General features: G+C 35.9%; 1 protein-coding gene across 2 annotated transcripts; it reads right to left on the bottom strand.

Annotated features, from left to right (window-relative positions):
• Positions 1 to 940: 940 nt before the first annotated feature.
• On the bottom strand, positions 941 to 6,228 carry LOC112510271 (inositol-tetrakisphosphate 1-kinase 3-like). Of its 2 annotated transcripts, none has more exons than XM_025115629.1 (10): positions 5,785 to 6,228; positions 4,324 to 4,405; positions 4,184 to 4,216; positions 2,864 to 2,984; positions 2,646 to 2,738; positions 2,356 to 2,463; positions 2,096 to 2,272; positions 1,736 to 1,791; positions 1,528 to 1,612; positions 941 to 1,249 (listed from the first exon to the last, which is right to left on the bottom strand). In XM_025115629.1, the coding sequence occupies exons 1-10, from the start codon at positions 5,976 to 5,978 to the stop codon at positions 1,155 to 1,157; spliced, it is 1,044 nt and encodes a 347-aa protein (XP_024971397.1). In that variant the 5' UTR covers positions 5,979 to 6,228; the 3' UTR covers positions 941 to 1,154. The 2 variants fall into 2 exon arrangements, with proteins under 2 accessions (XP_024971397.1, XP_024971398.1); XM_025115630.1 differs by having other exon boundaries at positions 2,646 to 2,732.
• Between the last annotated feature and the right edge of the window lie 3,975 nt (positions 6,229 to 10,203).

The following is a 10,203-nucleotide window of genomic DNA, read 5'->3' as shown; positions in this document are numbered from 1 at the left end:
GTAACGTATTTTTATAGCTTAATATTCCACTTTCTGGTACATTTGGGGTGTAAACGAGTCGAGCTTTTAACGAATTACTCGAGCTCGAGCTTAATAATTCTCAAGATTGTGTCGATATCGAACATAAAATAGGACTCGTTTAATTTAATGAGTCAAGCTTCATAAAACCAATGTTCAACTTGGCTTGTTTGAAAGCTCATTTTGAGCCGAGTCGAGGTTCTCGGGTTCTCCTAAATGTCACTACTTCCGTAATATTCAGGTTCACAATAGTAGCTAGATCCGCAATATTAGCTAAAAGACAAAACATTCAAATTTCAACCAGTTTACCGTCGCATTTGCAGACTTGATCGTCGCAATTTCGGATATGGCCATCGCAGTTATAGATTTGTGTTGAATTTGAATCTTCTTTTTTTTTTTTTGCCTTTTAGCTAATATTGCGAACCTGAATATTACGAAAGTAATGACGTACGAAAGTAATGACTAATGACATTTGGGTAATTCCGGGAAAAAAATGGTTAGAAGACCAATAGAAATCTAATTTTGTAGTTTCAAGTGACGAAAAATAAACTTGTGCATTTCACAATTCTACTAGACTTATACCAATGGGTTATCAGTCCAACAAAATCAGAGTTACCGCCCTACGATGTCGATGGTTCAAATCCTCAGAAAAAGTGAGAAGTGTGCGTGAGTACTTATACATTAGAAAACGAACAAAGAATATTGCAGTTTTGAAAGTGATTATCGCAACTTCAATAATCAAAATCAGACAACTAATTGCAATAGATATACTAAAACTATGAATAATTAGATTCTTCTTACATATACTGTAAAAGGGAGTTTGATGACGACTAATCCCGTGGATTCGAAAGTTAACAGTCAGACAAAGACTAGCAATTATGTTATGCTATTGCAAGTAGAAGAAACCATTGGAAAGAATTTTGTGCAAGTCATCATCAACATTAGGTGTTAAACCTGTCTTTTTCCATTATCAACATATAATAAAACCTAACACAAATTAATTAATATAAAGATATACATACAAACCCAGTGAGAGTTGATTGAGAAAACCATGACCAGAACGCCCATTTCTTTCTGCAGTAGATCCACCATTAGTCAATAGTTTGTGCTTTTTTATTATAATCACTCACGTATATTCAGCATAAACTAGCAGTGTTCTTGAACTTGCTTTGCACCAAGTTCAACAGGAAGTCTGTAAAGATGTGCTCGTATTCCGGCATTTTACCGTAACCTGCAAGTGCCCATATATCCAATCAAGTTTAGTTTCACCACCTATCCTACCCTCCCAGACCATACCTCTACCTCTACCTCTACCTCTACCTCTACCTCTACCTCTACCTCTACCTCTGTGTCGGATAAATTGGGTTTCTTTGGTTTGGTTTGTTTAGTTTTACCAAGAATCGATCATCTGAATTTGTGAACCAAACAAGCGATATAATAAAGATCTCAGGGCCAACAAACTCACATGTCTAGTGATTCAAGGATAAAAGACATGGAATTTCAACTTACCAGGAAAATAGTTGATGTCAATAACATAGAAACGATCTCTGGTTCCATGCTCTCGAATCATATCCAAGTTGAACAGATGAAGTCCCTACATGAAGCATGTTTTAATGATCATAAAATATGTAAATGACCCATGAGAAGAAAGATATACTCTGGAAAAAGCGACAACAATACTGTAAAGGAAAATTCAGAACAGACTCATGGTGAATACCAGTCGGCATCGTAGTTCTCTAGCAAGGCGCTCGAGTAAAGCTCGTGGAGGAAGCTCTGCAAAAACAGCAACGATAAATCAGGTTCATATGCAACTTGAAATTAATGTTTGTAGCAAAAGGATTTTAACCGCCGCGTCCCAAAGAACCTCTTTTTTTATTTTTTGGTAACATCCGCAGAAAAGAAAGAAAAACTCACTTGTATGTTGCAAAAGAACCACTTGTTTGTCATATCTAATGAAACCGTACATTTTATAGTTAATTACTTTGTTACCTATACACAACCCATAGTCCAAGCGCAAGGAAGTATGCAACAAGAAAATTGAAAAGACCAAATCCTAGCAAAGTTTGCAAGGACTTACCGGCAATACATGGGTCTAGATCTGCATCATCTGCAGATTGGGCAGCAGATGAGACCCTAGGAAAGCGAAAGACACCACTGCTTCTGGACAACTCACGTTTGCTAACGTCGGGTAAGGAGAAACGCCGGACAACCTTGATTGCATCCCCCACAATATAAACCTTGAAGAGAACACCGCCTACAACGACAAGAGCAATAAGCATTTCAGGTTGAATTATACCCAGAAAAATCATGGTTCTATTGTAGGTTGCAATTGCATACCGTGGTTAACAAATTCTTGAAGAACGAGAGGAGGCTCTAGCTTCTGAAGGGAATACTCATCATAAGCCAGTGATAGTTCATGCGACTTAGCAAACAAAGGCTTTGCAACTGGCAGAACGTCACAACAAATGATAATATTCAAGAAAAATGGTAAGAAACCATATACTAGACCAAGATGCTATCATTTTCTGAATCCTGTTTCTAGCATTGTTTTCAGAATCATGATCGTACAGTGACTAGCTCCATAAATATGGAGTTCGATTTCCAATTATGATACAAAGGGAACATACCAAGAGGCAGGGACAACCCGGCCTTCTTAATCGCATCTGGAATAGATGATGGGTCTTTTTCTATCACCAATTGTTTCGGGACACCGACTGTACCTACGAGGTGTACAAATCATGAGAATGAAGTATTTCATGGATCGATCATACAATTACGATTTGAAGCAGAAGCAAGAATTCAAGTTTTCCAGACATCTGTAATAATCAAGAAACAAAAGAATCACCATATGCATCTGAAAGACCCAGATCAGCAACATCCTGAAGCATAGACTGCCTGTTGTATACATGCTGTATGGCATCAGGAGGATCAAGCACTGTGACTTCAGGATGCGTCAGGCGATAATCCTTCAAAGTAGAAAAAAGGTTAGCGATCATCATAATACATCCAAAAGATGCATGAAATTAAGGTGCAAGAAAGCATATTTGATCCATGAGAACCTCAACTAAACAAGTTGGAAATGTTGCAAAGAAAATTAAACAGGTGAAGAAACTAAGATTAGCAAATTTATCTATCTCAGGTCTCAAGTGAATGTAATAGTGTATGAGTATTCCATCCAAAACCACTCATTGACTCAACTGCAACGAGCCGCGTCCCTATGCAAAACCAGTTAAACAAGGGACAACTAAATTGACTACCCTTTTACTTTATATAATTATATAAGCTTGTATATTATAACAAAACAAATTCCAGCTAGATTCTTATTTGATTTGCAATGTATTCACTCAAGCCTAAACTGTACTAGCTAGATGAATTTCAGGTGTTGGCTAAACAGTTAAATTCCTTGAAGGATAAAAACACAAGCTGTTTCAGCTTGGAATTACCTACAGCCCATCTACAGTCTAGAAGGTAGTTCTGGAATTAATGGATGTAGTCATCCTACCAGGTGCCTTGTCATGTCTTCCCACTTATATGGCAGGGTGCTTTTTTTCAATTTCACCTGGTGAAAGGTAATGCAAGTTGACTTCCATAATTTAAGAATTAGTTGGCTATTTCATTACATCAATTTTATTCTGAGAACTTTTCACATCACATTTGCTATTATTATATAGCCAATATATCATTTGTAGATATATTTTTGGTCTACATTTCAGAAAATGTGAGATGGTAGATGTTTAAAACTTTAGACTATAAAATCTAATATCCATTATGCATTGTGAAGTCATTGACTATCAACCAATTCTGTAGAGCAAAATTCATCAGATTAATAATTTAATAGAAGACAGAAAAAGCCAAGGTAAAGGTTAATAAAGCCTCTAACAAGTACACCAGATTTCACAGAAAAGAGAATCAGGTCAGCATGATTCAGTAAATATGGGGTGTGGAATCCTTAGTGACAAAGAAAGATGGATGCTCAATTGCTCCAGTGATGAGGAAGCAACCTAACTTATCAAACGGGAAATCATGAATCATGATGTAACAAAATTTTAATCCATGACAGTATGATGCAAAATTTTGAGTAAAATATCATCAAAATGACGAAGAGATTTCACAATCAAAATTATCAATATAATCATTGAAAGTGGAGAATCTTACGAAGACCAACCTCAAGAATTTTTCGCCATTCCTTCCCACACAACTGTGGACAACAAAGTGTGAAACATCATATGTCAGTACCAATGTATGAACAAAGACTCCCTGGCACACTGCTAGATGCAGGAAAAAAATAAAGATCAGGCCCCAGACCTTATGCAGCACAATGTCAAAAGGACCTTGATCTGAAAGAGGCCTGGTTTGATCAATAGCAACAAAGAAAATCCCCTTATTCCTGCATCTCACACAAGCAAAGATGCAATCAATAACATAACAACATCTGAAACCCAACATCAAGAGAAATGATATAGATACAAGGTAAACTAAAAAATATCCACAATAACTCTACAACTGAAGTCCAAAAAAAGTCATCTTTATGCTAAACTGATGAAACAAAATAAAGTATGAACACAGGATCAATTAATATAAATGAAATACTAAGAAAACCCAATCCATGGTCCAGGTATAGCTTTGTGCATACCAAACATAAGAACTTACTACAAGCAGAAAAACATGCTTCAGTTATAGCTTATTTCTCTAATGGTGTAGCTCCAAATCCAATCTATCACTCCAGTTAGGTGGTGATGAGAAGCAGAAAAACAGGATTTGTGGAACAATAATGTATATATATACAACATCACCAACAAACAAAATGCAAAAAAAAAATCATAATTGAGAATTTGAGATAAAAGAGCTAGTATGAGATTAATCCATGGATAGTAAATCAAGCTAATCCAAAGATAATAGTTAAACTATCTGGGTGCTTGCCTACTGATTCAGATTTGCGGGGAAAATCTGTACACACCCATCAAACTCATGGCAATTCCTTTATGTAGAAAAAACAAGTACGTTATTATGCATTATCTTTACTCCTTATCACACTCGCTCTTCCAAAAAAGAAAAAAATATGACAAGTTTGATGTTAACATGGGTGGTATTGCCAGATATTTATCCAGATTATATGTTAAAAAGAGAAGTTTTCTTCCCCTGATTGCTTCTGGGATTATCAACTAAAGTAACTGTCTAATTTTGCTTGATTATCAGAACAGTGTACATATGACATGTGATGCAAGTTATATGATTATCTGATACATATGAAACAAATCCCACCAATAAAATGTATAAAAACAAACGAGAGGTCAACATTTTAAATTGAAACCTCAACATCAATGCATCCCAGAAAGGTTTGTTTAATATAGAATATACTCGTAAGTCATTGCGAACGACTTGAAAGAATATTTTGAATATTCAAACACAAGGATCTTTCTAAAAAATACGCTATCAAGCCGGCCATAGTACAGCACTCGTATCAATTTAAAAAGCAAATTAATTAAAACAAGCGAATATTTATAAGCTGCTCCTACAAGAGGGGATATTTTTTATGTATAAAACTACTCCTCCCCAAAAAGAACAACTTTAGGAGAAACAAATCGTTTATTCGATTCCTTAAATCTAATTTAGAAGCAACTCTCGATCAACAAATCATCAAGATAAGAAAACGAAGGTCGAAATAGATACTTGTACCCGTACACATGCATGTAGAGATAAATATCATAATTAGGATCAAGTAATTTGATAAATCAGGACGAAATTACAAAAATAAAATTAATATACCTAGCTAAACCTTCGAGCTTTGGTTGCAAAAAGCTCTTAATCTTCTTAGAGGTAAGCGCATAACCAACAACAATAACCTTCATCAGGTTGTCGTGAAACCCCAACTCACCAGATGAACCAGAACTACTACTGGATTCCATTTCCCTTCCCTCTTCGCTCTCATAACCAATCACCTCCTCCTGCTTCACCCTCATTATTCAAAACCAAGAAATCCAACCTCAAACTAGAAATTTTTCCTTATGATTGAACAAATTAAACAAAAAGGAAGTTCACTTTCATATTCAATACACCAGATCTCAATCAATTTTGATGATTTACGAACGAATCAACAGGGAATAACGAGAAATGTCGGAACAAAAAACTCGCGAATCGGTTGATAGAAATGGAAGAAATAATAAATCCGTTAAAAATGGCAGAGAGAAAATAAAACACGCAGATAAGTGTGATTTGGTGTGTGTGATTTGGCCTGAATATATAGACAAAGAGGCCCCTGAGATCGGGAAAGATTCGCTGTCCATTTACTTGTGCAATTACATAAATACCCCCACCACCATCTCTTACCAAAAACTATAAAATATACCAAGTAAAAACCAATTTGGTACCTCACGTTTGTCCATTTTAACGGTTTTAGTCCATAAATTTTATTTATTACGATTTTGTCCCTTCCATTAATGACTTTTAATTTTTTCTGTTTAATCAAGTTAAACGAAAGGTATTTTGGTTATTTTATATTTAAAAATATTTAATTTTTTTAATAATAGATCCTAGTGGTAGATCCATGAAATTTTTAGAGCGAATGCATCTTTAAAATGTATTAAAGTCCCGTAAAATGGCGAGTTTGAATGGAAGGAAAAAGTTGGTTTGACTCAAGAGAAAGTCTATTATGTCGAATTATGAAAAAAATAAGTTTTTTTTTAATTTGAATGGAACTTGACTTTTTGAGCAAAACATACGACTACGTCTTACCCCCACGTTTTTCTAGCTTAACTTTTTTGCAAATTTGATTTTAAAATATTTCAGGGCACCATCACAATCAAGCGGGTGCACCTTCAAGACACCTAGTTTGTTTCCTTTATGATAACCAAGTGAGTGAGTGCATGGGACCCCACTCGTTTCTTAGTAGATCCACCCCTAATGTACCCCTCCTCCCGTCATTTTATAATTTCTAATCAACAACTGTCATCCAACATTATAAGCTCTTCTGCAACCACCGCTACCACCAGTCAATTCAAACACATTACAATAAAAAAATCCAACCAAAATCAACATACAATTGCAATTATCAAACATAAACAACAATTCTGTATAAATTCATTCAAAAAAAATATGTGATACAAACCTTAAATCAAACAAAAGCCTAGATCAGATGAAGATGAATATAGATTCAAGAGTCACAAAAGCCTAAATATAAATCAGATTTTGTGTATGTGGAGGTCAACGGGCGTGTTGTAGATATTGACATGCAACTGTTGTGGTATTGCCGTTGTTATCGTGGCGCTTCCGTCGCTACTTTCTTTGATCGATAAATGAGAGGATGGAGCTGGAGTTGACAGTTGAAATCAGAGCTAGAGTTGTTGAGCAACCTTGTCCCCTGCTCCCACTTTGTTTGAATTGTCTCTCTCTCTGGGCAACTCCTTCATTGCCCCTCTTCATTGCTTCCCCTATTTGCAACCAAAAGTCTCCGCTCGGCGAGGGGTGGGTTCATATCTAAGGGGAGGGCGGGGAAAAAGAGTGTGAGGAGGAAGGTGGGAGTTATATTTATTTATTTATTTATTAGATTTTGTTTATTTAAAATAAAGAAAAATAAAGAATGATTAAAATACATTTTATTTAACTGAAAAATATAATGGTCATTAGATGAAGGGACGGAAAATAGTTAGGTACCAAATCTATAAGCATATCTATGCATAATAGGTTATTTTGGAGAGTTTTTATTAAATTATATATATTTTTTTTTACCTACTAAACGTTGTTGAACCATATAAAATAAACCAGGTTTTAATTAAATAAATAAATTTTCAAATTTAAAAAAGAAAATTGATTGATATCTACGTACTAATTTTTATCGTTTAGCACTTTCATTATATTAATACAATGTAAGAAAAGTGATTTTATTTTAGGTTGAAATAAAAAATGGGACTTGGAGAATAACAAAATTCAATTAAATAATAAAATTCAATGGGTAGATATTTTTTGGAGTAAGTTAGGGATTTGGTCCCCAAGTTATCTTAACATTTACATATTTAATCATTTATTTATAAAAAAATCTTCTACATATGTAGTTTGTTATGGATTTAGTATTTGAAGCAAACGATCATCCATTCTTTCAGTTAAATATGAAGACAAATTGGTCAATTTTAATTTTTTTTAAATTTATGATTATTTAATTTTTTTTCTTTAATTTATGATTACCTTAGGGACCAACTTGCAATTTACTCTATATATAATATACATATGTCCTCCCTTCAAGACCACTGACCTCCTTCTCCTTCTTCCCTCATTGTTGACACTCATCACCTCCGGTGCCTACATTAACTTCCATCTCTTCCTAAAACACCATCGACCATCCTCTTTCTCTTACCTCTCCTTCTTCTCTCACACCGTCGGCACTCCTGTAACAACCTCAATTTGGAAAGAGCGACTAATTTAAAATTTCCCAATAATACATTGAATAAAGAATAAATATCTTTCAATAAATCAATACTTAGATTAATCTGAATAGCAAAATTAGATTTAACATCAACAATAGGTAAATCAAGTCTTACTTCGAGACTAGGTCAATGTCAGGTGTTAATGTGAAAAATGTCAACGAATAACTAGATCCTTCTTTTTTCTTCAACTAGCACTCACTTCATCATGATATCTCTAGTACCAAACTCCAACAAGGACATGATGCACATGTCGAGAATAAAAAGGTTAATCTATGTGAGATTTCTCGTATGGTGAGAATAGAAGAATGTCATCGATGTATACCAGGGTATTGTTGAGTATTGGTTCAAAAATCCTTATCATTGCCTTTTGGAAGACAAATGGAGCATTTTTTAAACCAAACGCCATAACTTATCGTTGCAAAAAGACCAACATTGTTGGTACGACGTATGCAACTGCCAAGATTGCTTGGACGAAGCATACAAAGTTGATTACGATGAAGATATTCCCCAAAAGGGTTCTCAACGAAAGTTAAAGAAGAGATACGAGGCAGGCGATCCAGCTGTTGGACTCCTAGGTGAGCCATCAGGCAAGTTCGATTATTATGTTCTGTATGGAAACTCACCTTCCAAACCAAACCCAACCCTCAAACCTTGCCACACATCACCTTCTCATAAACCCCCCACCTAGTCCCAAAGCGAATGTTGTGTTATAACCCCAACAACCCCATCTGAGTACCAGGAAGAATTTCCACCACTCAGTCCTTTCAAACATCCCCACCAAAGAACGAGGCACGATTGGAATATCAGAACTCCCACGACCATAAGTTCCTCTGGAATCCCCGCCACAGTTAGTCATGCTGAAGTCACTCTAAACTGGCAGAGTGAAAATGCTGTTGCCCAAAAAAAGGTTCTCAAAACTATTTTGGCACAACAAACAAAGCTGACAAGGACACAAGAGGTTCTTACGACGAAAGTGCAGACTCTTGAAGGTATGATCACAGAGATCAGGTTTAAGATACAAGGACTCCACAATGAGCTTATCCAGATAGTTCAGAATAACCCTTCACCAACCTCCAACTCTCTCACCTAAAAAGAGTCAGAAATGAAGTTCCTAAAAGCCCAGCTTACGGATCTTGAGAGACAGCACAAACAAAAACGATTGTCAACCCTAGTTGAAGATCCATGGACTGCATTTGATCCACAGCCACTTCCCTTGTCACCATTCATCCAGACATCCCCATCAGTTATGTTATGGGCCTCAGAAAAGGAAAAAAAGGTTAAGCAAACGTACTTTGGTTCCTGCCAGATCTCAACAAGCCCTTGAAAGAACTGAGATAGCCTCCTCCAGTGGTACAAAAGAACTCCCATAAGACACGTCTATGGTTGCCTCCTCAAGGCCACCTGGAGTTTTACCAATAGAAGAAATAAACCATATTTCTTCTTTCTTATGGTCTTTGACTCAATCGAATACCCTTCCGGCATCCACTGTTGTTGTGGCACCAATCGTCTCTTCCTCAAATGAAGAAGTTGATTTTGACCTAACAGAAGCATTCGAACACCTGTTCATGACAGAACCAGAAACAGGTTATCGTGTTGATTCAGAAGTAGAAGAAGGACCCAGTGACACTGGTTCAAAGACAACACCCCAAAGACGGGCCAAAGTTCCAAAAGGTGATACTAAACAACAGTTCACCTTTGATGACATCCCTCCATCAAGATGAAGGGACAGAAACATTGAAATGCAAACATGGTGTAGTGCAGAACTTCA

Source organism: Cynara cardunculus, assembly GCF_001531365.2.
Source record: "Cynara cardunculus var. scolymus isolate 2C chromosome LG 3, CcrdV1, whole genome shotgun sequence".
Classification (NCBI taxonomy): domain Eukaryota; kingdom Viridiplantae; phylum Streptophyta; class Magnoliopsida; order Asterales; family Asteraceae; genus Cynara; species Cynara cardunculus.
The sequence above is the reverse complement of the archived record's forward strand: the minus strand, read 5'-3'. Positions and strand labels throughout refer to the sequence as shown.